The sequence below is a fragment of the Ornithorhynchus anatinus genome, chromosome X1 (assembly GCF_004115215.2).
Source record: "Ornithorhynchus anatinus isolate Pmale09 chromosome X1, mOrnAna1.pri.v4, whole genome shotgun sequence".
Taxonomy (NCBI): Eukaryota; Metazoa; Chordata; class Mammalia; order Monotremata; family Ornithorhynchidae; genus Ornithorhynchus; species Ornithorhynchus anatinus.
Genome location: NC_041749.1, coordinates 18,936,073 through 18,963,401, shown reverse-complemented (window position 1 = coordinate 18,963,401; position 27,329 = coordinate 18,936,073). Strand labels below are relative to the sequence as shown.

At 48.2% G+C, this 27,329-nt stretch overlaps 1 protein-coding gene across 7 annotated transcripts in view; it reads right to left on the bottom strand.

The window, feature by feature from the left end:
* FBXW11 (F-box and WD repeat domain containing 11) overlaps window positions 1-27,329 on the bottom strand; it is a 122,329-nt gene that overhangs the window by 26,685 nt on the left and 68,315 nt on the right. For 5 of the 7 annotated variants that reach the window (XM_029050357.1, XM_029050360.1, XM_029050359.2 and 2 more), the window contains 2 exons: window positions 25,252-25,314; window positions 15,712-15,937 (listed from right to left, as the gene is read on the bottom strand). In XM_029050357.1, the coding sequence (XP_028906190.1) occupies window positions 15,712-15,937; window positions 25,252-25,314 (289 nt within the window). The remainder of the gene's footprint in view (window positions 1-15,711; window positions 15,938-25,251; window positions 25,315-27,329) is intronic. The other 2 variants (XM_029050358.1, XM_029050363.1) reach the window with 1 other exon arrangement.

The window sequence follows — 27,329 nt, the reverse complement described above, 5'->3', positions numbered from 1 at the left end:
GTAGCTAGGATGATGTCTAAGGGCCTCGGTCGGCTATTCTCCCAGCTAAAAGACTCCAACCTACTCAGGTTACAGCGCCGTATTTATTTGAAGAATATCAGAAGTTCGAGGAGCCTGATTTACTTTTCGTTTGAAGAGGATGTAGATTCACGTACGAGCACTGGGTGGGGCCATGGTGTCACAACCTAGGAGACAACCGTCATTTCTATTTTCACGTGACCTGGGTTTCGTATATTCCCCAAGAGAGGTACCTCCAGGCTCTTCAAGACAAAGGAAAACAGAGCTTAACTTGCTTCACATCCACTTCGCGATGTCACGATAAAGAATTTATGATATTAAAATTCCACGGGCAGAATTAGGTTCTGGGTGTTTTGTTTTTTTAATGTGACTCGTTTCACATTAAAGAATTTACAGCATTAAAATTCCACGGGCAGAATTTGGTTCTGGGTGTTTTTTTTTTAATGTGACTTATTAAGTGCTTACCACGTGCCAAGCACTCTACCAAACACTGGGGTAGATATAAGCTAAACAGGTCGGACACAGTCCACGTCCCACATGGGGCTCATAACTTTAATCCCTGTTTTACAGATGAGGTAACTGAGGCACAGAGAAGTGAAATGACTTGCCCAAGGTCACACAGCAGACAAGTGGCAGAGCTGGGACAGGACCCCAGGTCCTCTGACTCCCAGGCCCATGCTCTTTCCACTAGACAAAGAAATAAAACAATAATCGTAAAATCCTCCTTAGGGTACTTTTCTTTTAAAGTTCCAAAGGAGATGGGGACTGAGTTTTCATTTCATAAATACAGAAAAAAGGGAAAGGAAGTTTCCATGACAAGCAAGAATACAAAGTCAGTGACAGAGCAAATACTCAATTCATAAAAGCAAATTCTAAATCTAGTACCTTACCCCGTGTCCTTCTGCCTTTAACTGTCTCGGGCCCGGAGTGCAATTAAAGTTTAAAAAAAAATAGGCGAGATACATTTTACAATAACTACAATCACGGATGCCAACATTTCATTTCGAATGTGAAGATCATCGACGTCAGTATTGACTGAGCACTTACTGTGAGCAGAGCACTGCACTAGACACTTGGGAGAGCACATTACAACAGAGTTGGCCGACACATTCCCTGCCCACAACAAGCTTACAATCTAGAGGTGATGATGAACATTGTTGTGGCTTCCTGTGGGGAGAAGACTGTCTCTTTTCTTTCTTCTGGGTCTCACACAGGATGAGAAAGTGGCAGGCCCAAAGCGGGGGAGGTGGAGAGCACGTGTGCAAGCATGTGAATACACACACACACAATCACACAGTAGTGGTAATAGTTTTAAGCATTTACAGTGGGCAGAACATTATGATAAGCACTTGGGAGGGCACAATAAAACAGGCAACAGACATTCCCTGCCCACAAGCTAGAGAAGCAGCATGACGTAGTGGATAGAACCCAGGCCCAGGAGTCAGGTCAGGGGTTCTAATCCCGGCTAATCCCAGCTCCGCCACTTGTCTGCTCTGTGGCCTTGAGCAAACAATAATGTCGGTAATTGTTAAGCGCTTACTATGTGCCAAGCACTGTTCTAAGCGCTGGGGTAGACACAGGGTCATCAGGTTGTCCCACGTGGGGCTCACAGTCTTAATCCCCATTTTACAGATGAGGTATCTGAGGCACCGAGAAGTGAAGTGACTTGCCCAAAGTCACAGAGCTGACAAGTGGCCGAGCCGGGATTCAAACCCATGACCTCTGACTCCAAAGCCCGTGCTCTTTCCACAGAGCCAAACTGCTTCTCTATGCCTCACTTACCTCATCTGTAAAATGGGGATTAAGACTGTGAGCCACATGAGGGACAGGGATTGTGTCCAACCTGATTTGCTTGTATACATCCCAGAGCTTAGTAGAGTGCCTGGCACAGAGTAATCTCTTAAATACCATTATTATTATTATAGGTGGTGATGGACATAACTTGTGGCTTTCGGTGGGTAGAAGACTGTGTCTTTCTTCTGAGTCACATACAGTGACAGGGAGGATGTGAAAGTTGCAGTCCCCAAGTGGGGAAAAAGTGTGTGTGCATGTGCACACAGACACACACAAACACACACACACACAAAAAAAAATCACACAGTAGTAGTAATAGTCTTGATTAAGCTACTGTGTGCCAAGCGCTGTTTTAAGTAATAATAACAATAATGTTGGTATTTGTTAAGCGCTTACTATGTGCAGAGCACTGTTCTAAGCGCTGGGGTAGATATAGAGTAATCGGGTTGTCCCCAGTGAGGCTCACAGCTAATCCCCATTTTACAGATGAGGTAACTGAGGCCCAGAGAAGTGAAGTGACTTGCCCACAGTCACACAGCTGCCAAGCGGCAGAGCCGGGAGTCGAACCCATGACCTCTGACTCCGAGGCCACGCTGCTTCCCCTGAAGCACTGGGAAAGTATACCCAGGAGGGAATTCAACACGGTTCTTGTCTCTCGTGGGGCACGGTAAAAACTAGACTTAACTGGACTCCCTCCAGTTGGGGATGGAGGGGTTGGGAAGAGCTGGCAGAAGCCTGGCAGCGATGGACCGGCTTGGGTAACTCCAAGTGCGAGTGCCATCTTGGCAGGGCCATTTCTGTCCAGCCTTCCAGTGGAGTCCACTGGGGAGGGAGAACCGGCTGTAGGGTGGGTGTCCCACATGAGGAAGAGTCCTCTTTTAAATTTAGATCAGCTTCAAAAAAATTCTTATTCTAACGATCTTCATCCATCTGATATGTCAACCCTGTGGCTTGTTGGCTGAAAACCTTTCGTGCTGTTCTGTCCACTTTGCCCTTAATCTGTGGTCCCGCAAAATCCAATCTGCAGTACTCTGCTTTAAACAGATTCAGGTGGTGCACGGCTGACTTCGTTCTTCAGGAAGACTCCGGCTAGAAGCTGATACCCACCTATATCTGGAGGGGGACAGGGCAGCAGGGGAGGGATGGGGGGGAAGAGTGTCCAAGAGATAGATCCTCTTCTTCAGAAAAGGATTAGTAAACAGCAGTTACAAAAATCGCAGGACCTGGTTTTTCTTTCCTCAGTTGTATTCTTCTCTTCCTTTTCTGTCGGGTTTTGCACCTGGGGCTTTTCTTCATTGTTTTTAGGTCTTGTTTTGGGATTCTCCCCCGCCCCCCCCCCCCCATTGTTTTTAGTGGAAAATGTCCCCATCTGTAACAGGTCAATTTGAGTCCCATACTCAATCCGGTAGAGAGCCCAGCCCTGGCTGCGGCTAAAGCGTGGCTCGATGGAAAGAGCCCGGGCTTGGAAGTCAGAAGTCATGGGTTCTAATCCCAGCTCTGCCCCGTCAGCTGTGTGACTTTGGGCAAGTCACTTCACTTCTCTGTGCCTCACTTACCTCATCTGTAAAATGGGGAATAAGACTGTGAGCCTCATGTGGAACAACCTGATTACCCTGCATCTACCCCTGCGCTTAGAACAGTGCTCTGCACGTAGTAAGCGCTTAACGAACACCAACATTAATATTATTATTAAAGAGGTTTTAGGGAGATAATGAGTTCCACGATCGACGACTGCTATCCTTGCCTGCAGCCTTGGGATTCAGGCTGCTGGACACAGGGGCAACACGCAAGAGTGCAGGAGTTCTTGGCACTGTCAGCTCTGTGATGGGGGGGGAACCCTCTCAAGCAAAAATTCTTCTAGCCGCAGGATATATCGTTCCCCTTTCCCCATTCCAAACTAAAGTCCCCCTTTTCCCATTCCAAACATAGGCAACTCCTGTGAGAAAACTGAGAGGCAGAGTGGTCTAATGGATACGGCATTGGCCTGGGAGGACCAGGGTTCTAATCCCGGCTCCGCCACTTATCTGCTGTGTGAGCTTGGGGAAATCATCTCACTTCTCTCTGCCTCAGTTACCACATCTGCAAAATGGCGATGAAGACCGCGAGCCCCAGGTGAGATGGGGATTATGTCCAAACAGAGTTACTTGTTTCTGCCCAGCACTCAGTAGAGTGCACGGCACATAGAGAGCACCTAACAAATGCCATTAAAAGAAATTTCAATCTGGGCTCAAACGGAGGGTATGTGTTCAGCACAATTGGGGTCTGAGTTGACCGACTGAAGGACGCAAACTATGTTCTTGAAGATTGGCAAGGGGCATGAAAATGTGACGGGCTACATTTTCCTGGGCACACTACCCCCGGGAGTGTCTCTCGACCACGCGCAGAGAAGTAACCTTGGCTTGATCGTCTTCAAAGATGAAAGCCAGATGGATTGAAGAAATAGAGAAGACTTGTACTCGACTACAGTGAGGGCACTGCAGAGATGATTGGAATAACATCCAAAGATAATTGGAGCTCTTTGGAAGAGAGCCATTTTCAACTCGAGAAATAGGTCCAGGGCCCATGATGAGTGAAAAAATTTAAGTTGGAAGCAGCTAATGGCCCAAACTGCCCCTTTTCAAAGGCTGCTCCACACCTTATCTTCTTGGATGTGATTCGGGAATTTAGAGTTTGTTTTATTTTCTCACCTCCTCTTGTCAGCCAAACACACATTCTTCTCAAAATGGGGGAAGAACTGGGAGCTGGTGGAATTCCTTCGAAGATGAAACTAGTGCTTCGCTCGGGGTCTTCCACAATCATCCCTCCTCCCCCCCCGGGGCTGCCGCTCTTCTCTCACTCGCCAAACAGAGCCCCTCTGCTTTTCCGATGCCCCACTGCAATATGTAGGATGGGGGAAAGACGACAGAGCTCTCCAGTCTGCAACTGCCCCACGACCCTGTCTCCCAGGCACTGGTGTCTTTTTTCTGATCCTGCTTGATTTGGTTAGAGTTTTGGTCCCTTCTTTCCTCCGTCGTCTTGCCCTTTGGGTTTGGCCCAGAAGGATGGAGAGGAAAACCGTCAACTGCTTCTGCAGCCAGGAAGACAGGTGGCAGGAGTCTCTTGGGATCTGTCGTCTGGTAGCGTGAGCCTGCCAATGTACTGAATGTGAGTGGAAGGCTGCGGGAACGGAGGCAAACTCTGAATATCTCTAACCTGCAGCGTGCCGGGTTGTACGCCAATTTAGGCAACTGGCAAGAAGCTTCCCCATCCCAACCAGAAAAAGAAGAAGAAAGCTGGGTGAGCCTGTTGCTTTCACTCCGATTTGTAATGTCCGTTTTGGGCAGGGAATGTGTCTGTCTATTGTTTTACTGTACTCTCCCAAGTGCTTACTACAGTGTTCGGCACACAATAAGTGCTCAATAAACTAAATGAATGAATAAATGAATGAAAATCCAGCGGCCGAGCAGGAAGGCGGTACCCACTCGGGCTAATAAAGAATGGTCCTTGGAGGTGGTAGGTTCCAAAAAAAAGAGCTCAAGCCTGGGAGTCACAACACGGGGATTTTAGTCCAGCTCAGCTACTGGTCCACTTGTGTGATAGTGGAAAAGCCACTTCATCTCTTGAACCGTAATCGAAAGCTTTCATTGAGTATCCACTGTGTGCAGAGCACTCCACTAAGCCCTGGGGAGAGCACGATATAGATTGTTTATACATGATCCCTGCCCACAAGGAGCTTACGACCAGTTTTCTCATCTGTAAAATATGGATACTACTACAGACGTCTCCATACCAATGTGAAAGTAATTTAGAAAAATAAAAAATCAGAATATAAATTCGATTTGTAAAAAGCTTGTCTCTGGCCTTTGTCACTAGGGGCTTTTTACACTCCCTAGACAGGCTCCAAAATCAAGGGGGGGACGGACGCTCTCAAAGTCCTGCCCCAAATTTGCCTTCAAAAATTCAGAATGAAAAGGTGGCATCTGTTATGACCTATTAACATGAAGCACTCAGACGTCAAACCGTCATACAGGTTAGTGATGAAGAAACTGTTATACTGGTTTTCGTTGTTTTATAAAAGAACCCAAAAGATGCTGCAGCTTCCCCATTCATAGATAAAAAAAGACCATAGTTCTACTCTTCCCCCATTTATAGGGCAAAGGAGGCATACAGATTTTATTCAAAGTTGCCAAGAGACTTTGGGGGAGGAGGGGGAGGGAGGGAGAGTAACGTTCTATTGTTAAATAACGCAGCCCTGGAAAACAATAATCAAAGAACTCAAGGTCACAATTTTTCGGGTTTTTTCTTTTTTTTAAAAAAAAAAAAACCAAGACTATATTCCTTTCTACCTATCAAGCACAGAACTGTTGTCAATTTTTTAAAGAGTGGAAGGTTGGGACTGTGCTTATATGACTAGTAAGTCCAACTGATTGTGTTTGCAAAATAATGGACAAATGGCTACAGAGTCATATTCCGCCAGTGACTCTTGTTCACCGGTACAGACCGGATGATGAGGACCGTGATTACTAGGTACTGTCTAGCTCCTTGAATCCTCCACCCTTTCTTTAAAAAAACAACAACGACAACAAAACAGCCCAAATGATGGCATTTCATTAGATCTAATCTGCTCCTACCCTTCACACCTCCCATAACACCTTTGCTTAGACTCTGTCATAGTCAAATTCTAAGAGTCCTATGGTCAGTTCACCATCCCCAGCTCCATATCAGCAGGAGGATAAGGCAGCCCTGTCCAAATTGTCAAGGCCCAAGGGATAACAATAATAATGTTGGTATTTGTTAAGCCCTTACTACGTGCAGATCACTGTTCTAAGCGCTGGGGTAGATACCGGGTAATCAGGTTGTCCCACGTGAGGCTCACAGTTAATCCCCATTTTACAGATGAAGTAACTGAGGCACAGAGAAGTGAAGTGACTTGCCCACAGTCACACAGCTGACAAGTGGCAGAGCGGGGATTCGAACCCATGACCTCTGACTCCGAAGCCGGGGCTCTCTCCACTTAGCCACGCTGCTCTTAGGTTAATCTACTTCCATTCCAAACAGTATACGCTTTGCAACAACAGTACTTACTGACCACAAAGGTAGCCTGGAAAAACGGTCACTGCAGACTAAACATTTACGGCAGCATGATTTTCAGAAAACCCTACCATAATTATCACTTTTTCCACTGAACCAAAGGAGACTCAATAGTTACCATTCTCCTCTATGAACAGGAATAAAATTTTGAAGGGAAATTTAAACTCCAGCTAATTAGACATTTATTATGAAAGGCTTCAAGTTATAAAATTTATCTAGGTTTCATATCAATGGACAGATATAAAGTTTCAGACGGAGGATTCACGTCTTGGATTAAACCCAAGCCTCAGGATGGAGAGATGATTTAAAAACAAGTCTTGAATATTTAAAATTATTATAAACACAGCAATTAAATATTTTCTCCTGGTGTTCTTACAGGTAGATACTAGGGAAATAACACAAATCAATCCAAGTCACTTGCAAAGAAGGCAGTGTGGCTTAGAGGAAAGAGCAGAGGCCTGGGAGTCAGAGGACCTGGGGTCCAACAATGGCTTGGTGGCTCTGTGACCTTGGGCAAGTCAACTCCTCTGTGCCTCAGTTTCCTCAACTGTAAAAATGGGGATTCAATAGCTGCTCTCCCTCCTACTTAGACTGTGAGCCGCATATGGGACAGGGACTGTGTCCAACCTGATGGATGCCTATCTGCCCCAGCACTTAGAACGGTGCTCGACACATGGCAAGCGCTTAAATACCACTTTTTTTTTTAGAATGGACTTTAAAGCTATCCTAACTCTTTGGTTCATTTAAGATATCATTGGCATTTTTCAGGTATTTTCAACAATTCCCAACTTAGGTCACTATACAGTACCAAACAAAGTATAGGTTCCAAAAGCATGAAATAAATCCATAGAAAATTCTCAGATTAATCCATCTTTTAATCACTATCATCCGTTATGTGCCAAGCACTGTGCTAAGCACTGGGCTAGAGATGTGATAATCAGATGACCGTTCCTCCCAATCTAAGACGGAGGAACGCCAAGTAAGGCACCTCCATTTTACAGATGAGGAAGTGGAGGCTCAAAGAGGTTAAGGGATTCGTCCAAAGTCGCACAGCAGGCCTGAGTGATGGAGGTAATGAAGATGAAGGTGATGGAGAGCCTCGAAGCCTAGAGTGAGAAGTTTCTGTTTCGTGCGGAGGTTGACAGGCAACCACTGGAGATTTTTAAGAAGGGGAGTGACATGCGCATGCTCTGCTCCTCCCCCTCTCCCTTCCCCACCCCTCAGCACTGTGCTCGTCTGCTTATTTGTATATATTTTTAATACCCTATTTATTTTGTTAATGAGATGTACATCCCCTTGAATCTATTAATTGTTACTTTTCTTGTCTGTCTCCCCCCGATTAGACTTTAAGCCCGTCAATTGGCAGGGATTGTCTCTGTTGCCCAACTGTACATTCCAAGCGCTTAGTACAGTGTTCTGCATATAGTAAGCGCTCAATAAATACTATTGAATGAATGAACTGAGGCAAAGCGGGGACAAGAACTCAGGTCTTCTAACTCCTCTCCCAAGATGTGTTTAGTTGGAAATGCAGCCTCCACGATTCTTTCTTAATGGAACAAAACAGGCAGTGAGAGTACATTATAAATACCTATTATCGGTTTCCAAACTGCCCTCTGAAGTCACACCATTGATAGGGCGCTGTTTCTCCCCAACTTTTTCCAAACCGCAGCCCCTTTCCCCGTGGCTACAGGAGAGGTGAGCTATGGAGATTCTCGAAAGGTCGGCGCCGGCGGCCAAAATAGCCACTTGCCCGGTTTTCGACCAGACTGTCTGGTTTGCGGGCTGACCCCTGTCCGGTAGAAACACGGCACCGGGTGCCTACAGAGCTGGTATTTATGTTTTAAGCACGCTGCCTCCTTCTCCCTCAGCCCCGGCCACCAGGTTCCGCAGCTCAGACGCAGCGTGCGCATTCGGAGGGACCAGGGAGAGGAACAGAGAGACTGTGGAAGAAGAGGAGGGGTAGGACGTGTGTCCGTCCCTCTCCATCACCACCCCCCACCCCGGGGAGAAGCACTCTTAGCAGAATGCCATTCCATTACACTGCACGCCCGCTGTATGGCGAGTGATAACGGGTGGGTCTGGGGGGGCCGGGATTCACGGGGCTGTCACCTTCCCCCTGACCTGTGGTGCAGCCCCTCACCCGCCTACCTGGAAGTAACCGATTAAAAGAGTAGTGACCTCAAGCGGCTCCTCGCTTGGGGGAAGCCCTCGTCCTGCTGTTTTTCTACTGATTCTTAAAGTATCTCGAAACGTCATGGAGGATGGCTTAAATCTCTCTTCGGAATGGCATTCTTCATAAATTTCCATCACTTGATTTTCACTGTCAAGATATTTGGCTGAAAAATGTTCATGCACTACTGATAGATAGATATAGATATATAATGTGTACATATATATGGTTATATCCTACATATATATCAATATATGTGTATATATAACTGTATTGCATATATGACTATCTATGTACATACGACTGTATCAATACACATGCATATGTATGACTATATCGATCTATGCATATATATGCATATTCATTCATTCAATCATATTTATTGAGCGCTTACTGTGTGCAGAGCACTGCACTAAGCACTTGGAAAGTACAATTTAGTAAATGTGACTATGTATCGATATATATGTGTATGTATATGACTGTGTATCAATATAAATGTATATGACTATGTATCGACATATGTGTATATGTATTCATTCATTCAATAGTATTTATTGAGCGCTTACTGTGTGCACAGCACTGTACAAAGCGCTTGGAATGTATTTGACAATGTATCAAAATATATGTATGTATCTGCACACACACACCTCTCTCTCAATCAATACATCTCGGTTTCTAATTGTGTTATTTCAGGACAATGCACTAATAGCTTATTCAACATGGTTCAATCCTTGATCCATCAACGGTATTGAGTGCTAACTGTGTGCAGAGCACTGTACTAAGCACTTAGAAGAGTACAGTACAGAGTTATTCATTCACTCAATGGTATTTGAGCGCTTTCTGTGTGCAGAGCACTGTCCTAAGCACTTGGAAAGTGCAATTCGGCAACAGATAGAGACAAGAGAAGCAGCGTGGCTCAGTGGAAAGAGCCCAGGTTTGGGAGTCAGAGGTCATGGGTTCGAATCCCGGCTCTGCCACTTGGCAGCGGTGTGACTGTGGGCGAATCGCTTCACTTCTCTGGGCCTAAGTTACCTCATCTGTAAAATGGGGATTAACTGTGAGCCTCATGTGGGACAACCTGATTACCCTGTATCTACTCCCAGCGCTTAGAACAGTGCTCTGCACAGAGTAAGCGCTCAACAAATACCAACATTATTATTATTATTATTAATCCCTACTCAACAATGGTACTAACGAGTCAGTACACACATTCCCTACCCAGAAGGAACTTAAAATCTACAGGTAACCGTTTCAGTTTTGTAAGGGGGTTCCTGAATTTCCAGCAACCAGAACACTTTGGATATTAACCACTCACACATTTGGGGCACAGTTATATTAGCCGCTAGACAACGGCACTCAGTACTCAAGATTATCTCTCGATGAAATCAACAATTAACCCATCCCTGCCGCTTCCCCTTTAGCTCTCCGTTTCCCATTTAAGCTAAGAAGCCATCAACGTCTAAGCACCAAATTGTACTGAGAGCTTGGAAACGTACAACGGAGTTAGGAGATGTGACCCTCGCCCTAAAGGAGGTTACAATCCAGCAGGGGAGACAGACATTAAAATAAGATACAGCAACAAGGCAGATGGGAGGAAAAAGGGAAAGGGAATATGTGTAGGAGTTAGCCCTCAAGTAATTTGCTACGCATTAAAAGTACTACAGGAGATTGTGCACGTGCAAATAAGTAAATGGCACAAAAGTGGAGGGGATTTTTTTTTTTAATGGTAATTGTTAAGCACTCACTATGTGCCAGGCACGTACTAAGCGCTGGGTAATCAGTTTGGACACAGTCCACGTCCCACATGGGGCTCACAGTCTTAATCCCCATTTTACAGATGAGGTAACTGAGGCCCAGAGAAGTGCCTTGATCAAGGTCACATGGCAGAGCCAGGATTAGAACCCAGGTCCTTCTGATTCCCAGACCCGGGCTCTATCCACTAGGCCACTCTTTTCTGGACTCTTCAGGGAGGGCCACCTTTAGTAGGTCAGTCAATGTCCCCGATAGCTGCTCAACTCACTCTCTCAGCAAGGCTCTAAGCTACACTGGGGAGTTGTTAGAGGGAAGCCCAGAAGCGACAACCATTTCATGGCACGGCTGCAGGTACTAGGAGTCTGCTGACCCAAGCAACGGGGAAAAGGAAAATACCCGCATCACCACACTGCACGCAAGAAGTCCATCCTCTCCAGTTTGAAAATGGTGAGCAAAAGCGTAAGGTTTTCATCAGAGCTAAATATAAGTATACCCAGTGTCTCCAAAGCCTAAAAAAAATCAACTTTAATCAAGGGCAGAGGTTCTGTTTATAACATAATAGCATTCTTTCAAAACTCTCGCCTGCAATACAGCCAACTTCCAAAAGGATCCCTCACAAAAGAAAAAAAAAAAGGCAATCCCACAAAGATGAACTGTGGACAAAGCCATGAATTCACGGGAAGACTGTTGAGCTGTCCTTTCAAAAAAGGCACACACCAGAACTGAAAATTTTCATTTTAAAATGTAATGTCTAGCATTGTTCCTTATTTTCTTCATATATGAATCCCAAATATTAGTTTACTGCCAGGAGACTATCAATGGTATTTACTGAGCGCTTACTAGGTGCAGAGTACTGTAAGAAGTACCCAGGAGAGCAAAATAGAGAATCACTGGCAGACATTCCCTGCCTACAACGAGCTCACAGCCTATGATGATCCACAGCGTGTCCAATTTTCAACCTCCACCTTTCCCAAGTGCACGGAGCGATCGAGGAGGTCCCCGCGGCGAGGCCGACAGGTCGGCCCGAGTCCTGAAACTGCGGGACTAAGAACCTTCGCGGAGCAGCTGACCGGAACGATGGGGCCCTGTAGGCCGTGTTCCTCCTGGCCCTGAACTGCCCGGAGCTAGTCCAGCCAGGTGGGAGAGGTGCAGGATGCCGCAGAAGCCCACCCGCGAAGATCTGGGACATACAAGACCCACTCTGAGCCGAAGTGGTGACTGCAGGCCCAGGGCCGGAACACCACAGTCCGGTAGGCGGTCGGTTACCTCGGTAGCGGCTGCTCTCTTTGCTGCGCAATGTGAGGTGGCTCCTTTTTTAGGTATTTGTTAAGAGCTTACTATGTGCTAGGCTTTGTCCTAACCGCCGGGGGAGATACCAGCGAATCAGGTTGAACGCGATCCATGTCCCACACGGGACCCACAGTCTTAATCCTCATTTTCCAGATGAGCTAACAGAAATCAAGTGACTTGCCCGAAGTCACCCAGCAAACGAGGGGCGGATCCGGGACGAGAACCCAGGTCCTTCCCATTCCCTAGGCCCGGGCTCTATATCTGGTGGTATTTGTTAAGCGCTTACTATGTGCAAAGCACTGTTCTAAGCGCTGGGGGATTCAAGGTGATCGGGTTGTCCCACGTGGGGCTCACAGTTTTAATTCCCATTTTACAGATGAGGTAACTGAGACACCGAGAAGTTAAGTGACTTGCCCACAGCCACACAGCTGACAAGTGGCAGAGCTGGGAGCTCTATCCACCAGGCCACACTTTTCTGGATTCCCGTTGAGCCTGGCCCAGCGGGGTCCGCAGTCCGAAACCTTCCCCACAGAAGCAAAGCGCCAGCAGGCAGCCCACTCGGTTGCAGTGCCAGGACTAGAACTCAGGTCTCCCGACACCCAGAGTTGTGCTCTTCCCAATGGCCCACTTCGATAAATGTCTTTTTAGAATGCATTCCGCCCACACCTGTAACTTAAACCCAAAGACGTTTCGCCCTTCCAAGGTCCCCTTTCCCACCATCTGTCTTGGCTATCTCAGGCTGGGTCTTCATATCGCGCCCCCAGTTTCAGTGGCAAACACTTCGTCCAACACTCTGCACACGGTAAGGGCTCAAATAAATATCACTGATTGACTGACCTGTAAAAATGGGGGTTAAATACCTGTCCCCTCTCCTACTTCGACCGTGAGCTCAACGAGGGACAGGGGCTGCGTCCGACACGACCGGAACCAAGTGAGCATTTAAATCCCACGGTTATTACTATTATTATTACTGAGTAATGAAAGGATAGTGTGGGACTCACGAATAGTTTCTTCAAAGAGAAACTGGATCGGCTGGACAAAAAGCAAATCAAGGCGCTCGGTGAAACCGAGGGAACGATTCCATCCTACTCTGACATGTGTGGACATCTCATATCGGACAAGATGGTCCCATATGACACCCTTCTCCACTAAGGATCTATTTCTGAAGAGAGAATAGTTTTATTCTTCCCTGACTAAGCAAAACAGAACTAAAAAAAAAGGAAATGAAACACGAGGGAATCCACAGAGGGCTCTAGATCCACACAGCTCGGAAACATTTGGGAGCCCCAGGCCCCCAGCCCCGCCACTTGCTACTACGTGACCACGAGCGAGCCACCTAACCTCTCTATGGCTCAGCTTCCGTATTTGTAAAAATGGGAGCTACGAGAAGCAGCGTGGCCTAGTGGATGGAGCACGAGCCTGGGAGCCAGAAGGACCTGGGTTCTGATCCTGACTCTGCCACTTGCCTGCTGTGTGACATTAGACAAGTCACTCAACTTCTCTGTGCCTGAGTTACCTCATCTGGAAAATGAGGATCGAGACTACGGGCTCCATGCCCTGTGTCCAACGTGATTAGATTGTATCTACCCAGTGGTTAGTACAGTGTTGGCAGATAGTAAGCTCTTAATTACGATAAGAGAAAGGGGGGGAAAAAATACCTACTCTCCCTACCCTTTATAGGAGAGGGGCTGTCTCCTCTGATTGACCTTGTATCTCTCTACCGCAGCCTTAGCACATTGCAACGCTTCATCTAGAGATGATGACAATGATGAGGATAATGATAATGGTATTTATTTCCTTCTAGATTTTGCAGTTTGGTACCACCCCTCAGCACAACAATGAGTGCCTCTGCTTCAGAATGCCACCTTGGAGCTCAGGCTGAAAGTTAATATGTGAAGAGGCCAGAAAAACCCTCCCCCCACCCCGCTTTTTTTGATATTCTCGCCCTGGTCTCTGCAGTCTGACATGTACGCACTGGATTCATTCATTTCATTCAATCGTATTTATTGAGCACTTACTCTGCGCAAAGCACCGTATTGAGCGCTTAATAAAACCACCGGGCAAACGGTCTCTCTCACTGGAGCACTGCTGAGGTCTCTGGTGACCAGAATGTGCTCTCAGATTTGGATGGCTGAGAAGGGCAATAAATACGGGCTTGGTATGGCAGGGGCTGAGGGCAAAGCCAAGCGCCTCAACCCCCGTGCTGATGACTCTTGCCCTGGGTGGCCACTAGACTCTAAGCACCACCCCCATCGGGCTTTCAGGCCCTTCTCTCTCCCCGGGAGGAAGCCCCACCTTTAGGGGCTGTAGCCTTCCGTTTCCTTTAGCCGGCCCTTAATGCTGTCAAAAATCTCAAACTTCTAGATCGTTAGCTCACTGTGGGTAGGGAAGGTATCTGGTATATTCTTTCACAGTACTCTCCCAAGCGCTTAGTACAGTGCTCTGCGCACAGTAAGCGCTCAATAAATACAGCTGATCGATAACTCAATCGCCTGACTGCCGGACTGCTCGGAAAGTCCAGTTCCCCCATGCTACTCACAACTGAAAACTGTGGGGTGGCTGCTAGGGGCCTAGAAGGATTCCATGAGATCCTGGCATTAAGCTCCCGGGTATTCTTTACCCAGAGCCAGGCAGGATTGTCAACCCCGTGCAAATTCAACCAGCCGTGCCCGCCGCGGTTGCTCCCGAAAGCCCCGGGGCCGCGGCGTGCGGAAACCACCCGCTGCCGGATTTGAGGTCGCCAAAATATCTTCCGGGCTTTACTGACAGCTGGCAACCCCAGTGGCCCAGCGACAGCAGCAAGCAGCAGTAGAACCCGGCTAAAGTGAATTTCCGGACCGTTGACCTCCAGGGCCAGATCTGCGGCGCTCACGGAGCCCTCAAACCCACATCGCACACCCGGTGGGAAGGTGCCGGCAGAGAGCCGGGCGGTGGCGTCGGCGGTGGGGACAGCACCCTTTTCTATCAGCGCCGGCCCACCGCGGGGCTATACAATGGCTAAAGGAACCTCTTTGGCCATCTTAAATCATTAAACCTCTCCAAGCAAGAAAGGCGTTTGAGTACTAGGAAATATTCGCTCCGGGTGACTTCACTGGAGTCAGATTTTTCTTCCAACAGCAAATGGTTTTAAAAAAAAAACAACAAAAAAAAACAACATTTGAAGTGGTTCTCTAAATAAAAAGGTGCCTCTGGTAAGGCCGGGTGTACAAGGGTGTCCAGCACCCGAAAAACTAGATATGGAACCTTTTCAGCTGCGTCTAGATACTCCTTACACCTATGTGACCAAGGTGCTTCTTGAAAATATATAAAATATAATATACACGCTTACATATATATATTTATATATAATATATATATGAAATATATATATATTCACACACATGATCCAGCCACAAAGTAACAAAAGGATGGAACAATACTGGCATCCAGTGGTCAGTACAGATAATCACAGACATAACTCCTCAGGTTCCCTACAGACATCCAGCCTCGCAAATTCCCTTCAGTTGTCCACAGGGTAAAAGACGGAACAGGGCCGGCACGCAGAAAAAGATCCCGAGTACAAACTAACTTCATATCCGGCCCCTGCAACTCCCGACCCTTGAGAAAGAAGTAGTTACCTGGTAAGGCAGTGATGAAGTCCCGCTGTAACATGGGCTTCAGGTAAGAGTTAATATGACCATGCTGATAATGACACATTCGTGAAATAAGATGCTCCACAAATTCAACCTGATCTGATTCAGACCACTGGTCGAAATATTTAATACACAAGTCTTTTTCCTTCTCGTAATTGCCTTCGGATGGCCGTTTTCTGGACACTATCACAGATGACGTTCCATTGCTTATCTGTTTAAAAAGAATAAAAAATAATCAGCACATTGATGAACATTACGATCACGTAAAATCCATACCTGGAAACATTAACAAAGCTTTTTCCTACATAGATAAACAAACGGTCGATGGTATTTATTGAGTGTTTATTGTTTACACAGTACCGCATTAAGTGTTTGTATTAAAGGTATATTAGAACAGAGTTGGCGGGCATTTTTCCTGCCCACCAGGAACTTACAGTCTAGAGGATCTCATGAACTCACTTAAACCGGTAATCTGCAGTAACAGTTAAGCGCTTACTACGTGCCAGGCACCGAACAAAGCGCTGGTGTGGTTACAGGCAAATCATGCAAATCGTACAAGCAAGTCACAGTCCCCATCCCACATGCGGCACAGAGTCTTAATCCCCATTGTACAGATGAAGGAACTGAGGCCCAGAGAAGGGAAGTGCCTTGCCGAAGGTCACACGGCAGACAAGTGGAAGGGCCGGGATTAGAACCCGGGTCCTTCCGACTCCCGGGCCCGTGCTCTTTCCACTGGGCACGAGACTGCTTCTCTGGTAAAACATCCATCTACACCAGAAAGCTAATATACTTTTACAAGAGAGCAATGTAAATTAAGAACTTCACCATAAACCAAAGCACTTCCTCATTTCGACAGAGTAGCCAAGCACCCGGAGGAGTGGGCCCAGAAGCCTTCCCGCCCCTGATGCACGTGCGGAAAGACTCTGTGCTGAGGGCAGTGTGGTGGATATCTGAGTTTATCCCAGCCCCCGAGAACCGTGTCTGCGGTGCCTCTTAGGGGGCCCAAACCATTTTGAACTATTCCTTCAGACTGCAGCACACACAGTCCCTTGAGGCTGGCAAATGGTGGGGGGCGGGGGGAGAGAAGAGAAAGAGCGAATCAATCAGAGAAAGGGCATGGCAAGGCCGAGCTCCTCTCCACCCTCTTAAGTGTGTATATATGTGTATGTGTGTGAGAGTGGGGTGGGGGGAGATGATCGAGTAGGCAGGCATATTCCCACAACATCCTGCAAAGAGAAAGAATAGTGCACTCACGAGGTTTTACTCAGGACGGTTGCCATTAGTACCCAGACCGGAGATGCAGAACCAGGATACGGAAGGGATGGAAAAAGGAGGGGGTTGGGGAGACGGAGGAAGAAACAGGAGGGGGGTGGGGAGGGAGAAGAGGAGGGATGGGAGTGAGAAAAGGGACGGAGGTATGAAGTGGGGCTGAAGGAAGAAGTAGGAAATAGGGCACGCATTGGCCCTTCTCTTCCTTCTCCACTGCTGCTCATGGGTCACTGCAGACACTGGGGCTGGGGGCAAAGTCCCTGAAGGGCTGAAAACTTCTTTTTAATGGCATTTGTTGAGCGCTTAATACATGCCAGACACCCTACTACGCGCTGGGGTACATGAACGCTAATCGGATTGGACTCAGTTCAGGTCCCACATGGAGCTTAGGGTCTTAATCCTCATTTTACAGATGAGGAACCTGAAAGCAAGAGAAGCCAAGTGATTCGCTCAAGGTCACGGCAGACAGGTGGTGGAGCCGGGATTAGAACGCAGGTTCCAGTAAAGACCTGCCTAATAGAGAGTTCCTCTCTCCCCACCCACCCTAAATTTCCACGGGGAGGAGGCCCCCTCCCATCCTGACCCAACCTGGGCAGCCCAGAAATCTGAAGAAAACTACTATGGAGGTGGGCTGGACTACAGAGCAGCAGTGTGGCCTAGGGGGTAGAGCGAGGGCCTGGGAGTTCAAAGGTCACGAGCCCTAATCCCGACTCTGCCACTTGTTTGCCGTGACGTTGGGCAAGTCACTTCACTTCTCTGGGCCTCAGTCCCTCGGGGGGAAAGTGGGGATCGAGACCGTGATCGCCACATGGGACGGGGACTGTGTCGAACCCGATCTGCTTGTAGCCACCCCGGCGTTTAGTACGATGCCTGGCGCATAGTAAGCGCTTAACAGATACCATAATTATTATTTTTATTATTACCGGCCAGTACTGGCTCCTGAGTCACCCTTAGCAGAGACAAGGCAGGTGGGTCAGCTCTCTGGGCAGGAGGCCAGAGAGAGGTACAGGAGAGTCCCTTGGCATTCTCCATAACTGCTCATGGGGGCAGGCCAGAAGCTGCTCCTCTACCCAGATCCAATGCCCATGGCAAGGAGCCTTGCCCTCCCCCGGCGTCCCTGGGGACAAACCACCGCTTTCCCCCGCCTAGAATGCCACCTGCGTTGGCTGCGAGGTAGCTGGCAGATCAGGACACCACCATGCTGGCTGGGTGAAGAGACCTCTCCCCCTCAACCCCCTTCAACCCCCGTAGGCACCAGGTAGGGGATGCTTGTGCCTATGGGCACCGGGGCAGGAGAGAAGGGCGACCCAAGCTCGCCCTGCAACCCAGTGAGGAAGATGGGAATCCCACAGGTCGCCGGAGCCGAGATAATTTCCTGCCGGTGGCGATAAGGAACGCGGGAGCCGAGTCGCCATCGTGTCAGCGCCTGCCTTTCTGGCCGCAAAGAGCTGGGCAGTCGAACTCTAGATCCCCTGAAGGATGGGCCTAGAATGGTCTCTGGCCAAAGTGGATCCAGGACCCGCCTTGGTAAAAGCCCAAACTGTCCGCTCGGCACGGGAACCTCACTAGCTTCTTGAGGGCAAGCCTTCGGATATCCTACGGCAAGATGAAATTCAACTGGGTCATCCGCAGTGAGGATCTAGGCCCTGGCTGAGAAGACCACGCTTAATAGGAGGGAGGGAGGGAGATTAGGACTAATGGAAGATGGACTAAAAACGCTAATATCATTAAAGCGGAGTACCGATACCTACTTTGTCGATTGCGATTTGCACCCTACAAAATAGATGGACCTCCTGCAACAAAGCAAACAACACAATGGGCTTCCCTGGGTGGCGTCAGCAGCCATGGGGAGGTCTGGTTTTTTGTTGTTTTTTTAATACCGAGAGATATTAAAAAAAGCTTTGTGTGGAACACAAAATAAATCACAGTAATAGTGTTTATTAAGCACCCCTTGGGTACAATGCCCATACTAAACATTTGGGAAATTTAAAGGAAAGAAGTGACTCCTTCCTAGACCTCAAGGAACTTACATACCAATGGGGGAAGGGAGACATAAAAATGGTTATAAATAGATTAGTCAAAATAAATTGAATGCACAACCGAATGCACATACATACAAAAGTGCTCAAAATGGATATAAATAACCTATTTACTTGCATAATTGCCTCCAACACACAATGCAAGCCACCCCGCCCCTCCCCATCTGATTTTCGGGGAGGAAATAAAAGATTATTTTTGAAAGCAGTAATAGAGGCCCACACTGGGGAAGAGAGGGGAGGGATTAAACTCTGCTTATAGGCTCTGACCACAGGAGTTTTTTTCAATGAGCCTTGCTAATTCTAGGAAGAAAAGCCTCCCCCTACCAGTTCACTGAGTGCCGCAATTGGGAGACTCGAGGCCTTCTTACCTTCCTCTTCCTTCTCCCCAAATAACTGTGGTATTTATTAAGTGCTTTGTATGTGCCAGGCACTGTACTATGCCCCAAGAGAGATATGACATAATCAGGTTGGACACGTGGGGACCACAGTCTGAGAGAACATCCCCATTTTTGAGATGAAGAAACTGAGGCACAGAGACGTTAAGTGGCCTGCCCAAGATCACCCAGCAGGCATGGGGTGGAGCTGGAATCAGAATCCAGGGCCTCTGGCTTCCAGGACCGTGCCCTTTCCACCAGACCATGCTGCTTCTCTGCTTTCCTCTTATTTTTTCTCCTACTCTCCTTGTTGCTTGACTGAATTTCCCACATAACAGTCCCTCCTCTGCTTTTGGTTTTCAAAAATTATGCCCAAAATGGCGCAATTATGCAGTAAACACAGTAAATTCTTAAGTGCTCAGACTGGCTGATGGAGCGATACGATTTTGGATGTTGAAAACTCTCGTTGTGGAGAGGCTTTTTGGAGGAGATGGGATTTGGGGAGGGATTTGCTCTTGGGGAGTCTTGTGGTCAGTTGAATTTGGACGGGAGAGGAGTTCCAAGCTGAAGAAATAACGTGAAGAGGAGGGATGGAGGCCGATGGTTAGCTGCGAAGGAGGGGAGAAAGCGAGTTCGGGAACAGCGGGCAATGAGGGCGTATAGGTGAGATGGGGTGAACTGGTGGAGAGTCTTGAAGTCGATTGTGAGGAGTTTCGTTCTAAGAGGAGGGGCGCAGGAAGGCAGAGGACACTTAAGGAAGACAATCTGTACGGCAGCCGCGAAACGGATCGGAGGTGGGTCAAGCCGCCCACAGGGAAACCAGCATGGAGGCTGATACTGCAGGCAAGCCGCGCTATGACTAGACCAGGATGGGAGCGGTTTCGGGGGAGAGGAAGGGGGTGGATCAGGGAGGCGTTGAACGTGTCTACCAACTCTGCTGTACTGTACTCTCCCAAGCACTTAATCAGAACTCTGCACATGGGAAGCACTCGATAAATAACCAGTGACTGGCTGATTGAGAGGAAGAACCGTCAGGACGTGGCAGTTGGCCGAAGAGGAGAGTTACAAGACAACGAGAAGTCAAAGAGAGGCAGAAGCGGGATGGCTCTGTGGATAAGAGCATGGACCTGGATTCTAATTCCGGCTCTGCCACTTGTCTGTTGCGTAACCTTGGGCAATCCCTTAACTCCTCTGTGACTCGGTTACCTGATCTGTAAAATGGGGATTAAGACCCTGAGCCCCACGTGGCACTTCGTACAGTACCTGGCATATAGTAAGCACTGAACAGAGGTGCTGTCGACAGAGATGGGAAAGTCAGGAGGAGCTATGGGTATGAGGGAAAGGGAGTAGATTCACTTCACACATACTGAGTTGGAGGTGCCCTTGGACATCAAAACCTGGAAGCAACAGGAGATATAGGATTGCCAGCCAGGCGAGCGGTCAGGATGGATCGATTTTTGGACTGGCCCGGCACAGAGAAGCAAACTGAGCGGGTGAGCCCGGGGTAATAGGATGCCGGGCGGAAGAGGAGCCGGCAGACAAATCTGAGGAGGATTTATTTATCAATCTTTTCATTTATATTAACGTCTGTCTTCCCCCTTTAGCCTGTGAGCTCACAGTGGGCAGGAATGTGTCTGCTTGTTGTCATATTTTTTTCTACCAGGCGCTTCGTACAATGCTTTGCACACAGTAAGCGCTCAATAAATATGAGTGAACGAATAAATGAAAGGAGGAGGTAGGAGGCGAAGAACTCCAGTCGTACATCATCATCAAAACCCGAGGCCTGACCGTTTCAGAGTGGAGGAGATGGTCGACCGTGTCGAAAGCAGCTGGGAGTTTGAGGAGGATTAGGGCGGGGCATAATCCTTGGGTGGTGGCTAGAAAGAGGCCACTGATGACTTCGGAAAGTGCGGCCTCAGCAGAGCAAATGGGTGGCGAGCCTTACTGCGGGGGGTCCAGATGAGAGTTGGGGTTGAGGATACGAAGGCAGTGGGCCGAATGAAAAACTGAAGTAAAAAGTATTCCGATTCTTGTCGTCTGGTGCCGACAATGACATCGGTTTGCTGAAAGGGAGGGTGAGGCATTGTAAAAGTGCAAAGCAAGTTCACGATATTCTAGAAGTAGAGCAGCAGCATGGCCCAGTAGCTACAGCAGGGCCTGGGAGTCTGAAGGAGCTGGGTTCTAACCCCGGCTCCTCCATGTGTTTGCTACGTGACCTTGGGCAAATCACTTCACTTCTCTGCCTCAGTTCCCTCGTCTGTAAAACGGGGATTAAGGCCGTGAATCCCATGTGAGACAGGGACCCAATGCAATCTGATCACCTTGTATCTACCCCAGTATTTAGCACAGTGCCTGGCATATAGTAAGTGCTTAAATACAATTATTAATAATATTAATAATGTTGGTATTTGTTAAGCGCTTATTATGTGCAGAGCACTGTTCTAAGCGGTGGGGTAGATACAGGGTAATCAGGTTATCCCACGTGAGGCTCACAGTCTTAATCCCCATTTGACAGATGTGGTAACTGAGGCACAGAGAAGTTAAAGGTCACACAGCTGACAAGTGGCAGAGCCGGGATTCAAACCCATGCCCTCTGACTCCCAAGCCCGAGCTCTTTCCACTGAGCCACGCTGCTTCTCTATTATTATACTGGCACACAATTTGTCTCACCATTTGAAATTATATAACTAAAGTGCAGCAAAAAGCCCAGTACCGATGGCAGCAAGATAATAAATCCACCCCTCTGTGTTACGCCTTAGGTGAACTGCTTCTGTGTTCTCGATCGTTTTCAGTTTTAAATCCTGCTCTCCCACAGAGTACTCTGAACCCCTGACAGCACCCAGACTGACATCTTTGGGAGAGGAAGTTCTGGCTATTTAAAGTGCATCCTCTTTTGGGATTAACGATGGGGTCCAAGACCCCGTATTTTAAGAGAGTGCATGCAGGGGGCTGACTCGTTTGCGTTTTCTAGTGCGCTGATAGCGCAGTGCCGACGAGCAGGGGAGCCGAGAGGCGCGGTGCGCTCGGCCACCACAAGCAGGCAGCACGGAGATCTGCTGGCCCCCGGCTTCAAACGTCCATTCCACACCGGATCGTCGGGATACTCATTTCCCCACCCCGCTTCTGGCGACAGGAAGCTTCCCCGATTTTTACCAAACCCTTCGGCTGTCTCGGAAAAGACAAGCTCGCCTTTTTAAATTACAGCGGTTTCGACATACTGCATTTGAATAAGGGGAGCAAAACGCCTCTTCGTGAGGCATGGTTTTAAGACCAATGCCAGACAGGGGTGTTTCACCAGATCGAGTCCCTATTTACCTGTCGACCTTTCGCGATTCTAACTGAGGTGATTAATAATAAAAGGACGGTGGAACTTGGACGCGTTCCTCTCCTCCTCTGCCTCACTACCACGTGGCCGAGGACGAACGTGACCAATGGCAGATGGGATCGCTTCCTTGCATTTCCTCTCAAAAGGTAGCTAGCTGACATTTCAGCCCATTCTTTGCCCGACAAAAAGGGGTCAAAGGCCCTACCTGAGAAAAATGACCCATCTCCCTCCCATAAATTCCCTCTTCTCCTGTTCTTAATCCTCTGTCTTCATTTCTCCCTCTCCACTTAAAGACAGCCATCAAAAAAAACATTTTTATCTTTTCTCTCTCCCAACTCTTAGCAGATCCTGTTTGGGATCAGTGCACTGGAACTAGACTAGCTCGACGGATCGGCTGCAGGTTTAGGGCTTGAGCTGACCTAGCTGAGTAAGATGGAGAACGGGGTCTCAGAGTAAGGCCCGGGAATATTCTTTCATTCGCCCCCGCCCCCACCCCTCCCCTTGAAGCATCCAGACGGTCTATCCGTCCTACGGGCATTAAATAAATATGTACAGACTCACTCACTAAGAAGGGAGTGCTGTGACTAGATAGGCATAATAAATAGAGTTACAAGCATTCAAACAATCCTCAAAAGCTTTAAGGCCCTGTTAAAATTGTCGCAGGCCAGCAGATTTTCTAATTTTTCTGCAAGGTCGTTAAGGAATTCTACCACGATGCCTTTGGCCTGTAATTAACCCTCTGGCATGCTATGTATTATTGGTTCTCCGCTGACATCTGTGTTGGTCCATTCCTCTGATTTATTTCAGAAACAACCGACGGCTGACGATTCACACCCTCCCGTCCCCTTCCTTCCCTGTCTTTCTAATGTGCGGCAGTTCATTAATCCACACCACTGGCGTGAGGGAGGAAAAGGGGCCTGATTCGCCTGTGCTGCCTAGGCCCGGGACTGGAGCACCACATTTTATGGGTGAGACACACAGTGCCTCAACCCACGTGCCCTGGACTCCTTCACCCCTTATCCTCGGTGAGGGGCAGCAGCCAGCAAAGTGCAGAGGTGAAAGGCAGGGCCGGGGAGTGGGGGGCAGACAAACAAGATCCTGCCCTGAGGACCTTCTTGGCCAGGGGACCCCTTGTCCCTCCAGAGCCGAAAGACATGAACCCAGAAAGAATCCCAGAAAATAATCACCCAGACCCAGGCAGTGTGAGATAGCAGCAGGAGAGCTAACTCCTCTCAGATTAACTCTGGCTCCAAAAGAAGATCCCCTTCTGCCCCCCTCACCAGCCTAGGCCCAGCCCTCAAAACCCACCGCCTACCCCTTAGAGCGAATGAGACATCCGACCTGGACGGTCCCTTAGAATGGCAACGAACTCTGCTTCGTTACACACTTAGAGCCTTCTCTGGCCCCTCCTGAGCCAGACAGACAAGCCGAGAAATTTTTTCCCAAGATCTAACCAAGTGACCTTTCCTTTCCTTTTACCTCTCCTGCTGCTCTCCTTCAATCTGGCTCTGAATCTCTGATTGTGTACAAGTTTCCAATCACAGGGAAAATCCTGATCTCAGAGCAACACTCCTGCATGCACTGGGACCCAAGACTGGGTTAAGTCCCTTGGTTATTCAAGAGCAATCTTGGAGCCCTCTTTGTTTCAGAAGCTGGTTCTTCTACGTAACTGCTCTAGTAGTGGCTTTCTTCATTTTCTGTTCTGTCCAGAACCCACAGTATTTTTTTACTCAGCAAGTAGACTCTATTTGCCTTTAACCCTGTCATTTTTAACGGGTGAAAGCACGGCTTGGTAAGCATGTGCTTAAAAATAAGGTTTGATTATTGCCTCAGAGTATCGAATTGGCCAAAGAAGGCAGTCATGAAACAAGCATATGGGGCTTCCACCACTTGGTGAGCATTACAGAAAGTCTGAAAGGTACTGGCCTTCACTACCCCCCTACAGTCATTTCTACTGAAGCCTGATTAATCAATCAATGGTATCTATTGAGCGCTTACTGTGTGCAGAGTACTGTACTAAGCACTTGGGAGAGTACACTGCAACAGTGTTGGGAGACACAGTTCCTTGCCCTGGAAGTGACCTCTTCTGAATCTCAAGATAAACATTTACAACTCTGTGAAAAGGCTGCGAGGGGAGGGGGGCCACAAGTATTTCCTACATCAATTAAACTCCCTCCCAAAGTCAGTGGTGACCACCAAGCTTAATTCGAGAGGGAATTATTACAGATAAGTAGGCAGGTGAATTACCTGTTAATACTTCCACGGAGCTGCAAGGCTCACAGACCTCAGTTAAAGAAATCTCAATCGACAATTTTGCCACGCTTAGATGCATCATTGGCAGTGGGTTAGAGGTAGGGTGGCTATCTATCCTCCCCCAGGAGAAAGGTCAGGCCGCTTACTACATAGTCTCTCACGTATATATTTTCTTTCTCTCTCTCACACATACTCACTCAAAATACCAGGCAGCCTGTACCCATCCACCCACTCACGCTCAGAAAACCGGGCAGCCTGCACCCACCTGCCAGAGTGTATTTTTCTTTGGGGACTCATCTTCATTCTGATCCTCCATAACTGAAGTGTTCTAAGAGGGGGAGGAAAAAAAAAAGTTATTTGAATCATGCTCAGATTTTTGGTTTCGGGTTAACAATTCATCTCTAGCATGGCTTTACGTTAAGAACTTCAAATATCCAGGCGTCTGAATCCTCTGAACTTCTGTGGGTTCATCACTGGCTTCAGTTCAGTATTCCTCTCAGAGGAGACGGGTGGCTCTGAGCCTCACGGTTAAGATCCTCTGACTCAGAAGTTCTTGTGAAAGGCAGCACGGATCTCTGAAGCAGCTGAACCAGAACCGTGCCCCAATCGCTCCCTGTGGCTCCGGTTTGGCTGTTGAGGAAATCTGGGCTATTTCTGCAAGTGCCCGATTCCTCGCCCTCATTCCTGTACCTCGCTGCATCCGGGTTGGGGGCTTTAAGATCATCCCAGGTTATGCATTTTGTCAATTAACCTGAACGAGGCACGGTCCTGAAAGGAATTTTGTAAAGCCCAGCCACAATCGATACCTCCGGAGAGCGCCTACGTTCAATTCGCGGCTAAGAGTTGCCGGTCTGTTCAAGGATCGGACATACCTTCTGTATATCATTTAAGTTTTATAGGCCAACAGAGTCTACTGGAATGTTTTGCCTCGCGCTTACTGTAGTTCTTCCCAGGGCTCAGTAGAATAGATTTTTGTCGACAAGGAAATTCTTGCTCTCGCAATCACAAGTGCTAACCCTCCACACCCTACACCCATGGAAGGAATTGCCCACAAACCAGATTTGCTGACTGACATTATTAAAATACTTCCTATGAGATGTGGTGTTCCGCACTGGATGTCTGCATGGGCTCGGCCTGCATACTGGGGTGAACGGCGCAAATGGGCCAGGCTGACGCACGACCCCCTATCTGAGGTTTCTCAGCCCGCGGTTGGGCTGCGGAGGAAAGGGGGAGGACGAATACGTCCTACAGCAAGCACTGAAGTGCCCGGGATCCCGCCTCAAGCCCTACATCTCCCCCGAAGGTGAAACCGGGAAAAGGCTCAGGTCAGGCCAGACTGGGTCATAGATGCACTAGATTAAACTGGGAGGGACTCTCAAGGTTCAGTCTCTGGGTCCCCTTCGATTCTCTATCTACACCCACTCCCTTAGGGAACTCTTTCGCTCCCGTGGCTTCAAATACCACATATGTGGTAGTTGAATATCATCCGCATTCAACTACGCGGCTGATACCCAAATCTACATCTCCAGCCCTGATCTCTCTCCCTCTCGACGGTCTCGCATTTCCTCTTGTCTTCAAGACATCTCTACATGCATGTCCTCCTGTCACCTCCACACATCCAAAACGGAACTCCTTATCTTCCCACCCAAACCCTATCCTCCCCCGTGACTTTCGCCTCACTGTAGAGAGCACCACCATCCATCCTGTCTCACAAGCCCGTAACCTTGGCGTTATCCTTGACTCCTCTCTCTCATTCAACCCACACATTCACTCCATTACTAAATCCTGTCAGTCCCACCCGAACAAGATCACTAAAATCTGCCCTTTCCTCTCCATCCAATCTGCTACCGTGTAAATACAGTCATTCATCCTACCCCACCTGGATGACTGCATCGGCCTCCTTGCTGACCTCCCAGTCTGCCTCTCCCCACTCCAGTCAATACTTCACTCTGCTGCCCGGCTCATTTTTCTACAAAAACGTTTTTTTCTACCAAAAAAAAAAAAAAAAAAGACAGGGCATGTCTTCCCATTCCTCCAAAAATTCCAGTGGTTGCCCATCGACCTCCACATCAAACAAAAACTCCTCACCATTGGCTTTTAAGCAATCACCTTGCTCCCTCCTACTCATCTCGCTACTCTCCTACTATAACCCAGCTCACGAACGTCGCTCCTCCCAAATGGGGCTTGCAGTTTATGCAGGAGGGAGAACGATTTTTGAATCTCCATTTGGCAGATGAGGGAACCGAGGCACAGGAAAGTTTAGTGACTTGCCCGAGGTCACAAAACAGACAAGTGGAGACAGGATTAGGACCAAGATCCTCTGACTCCCGGGCCCACGCTCTT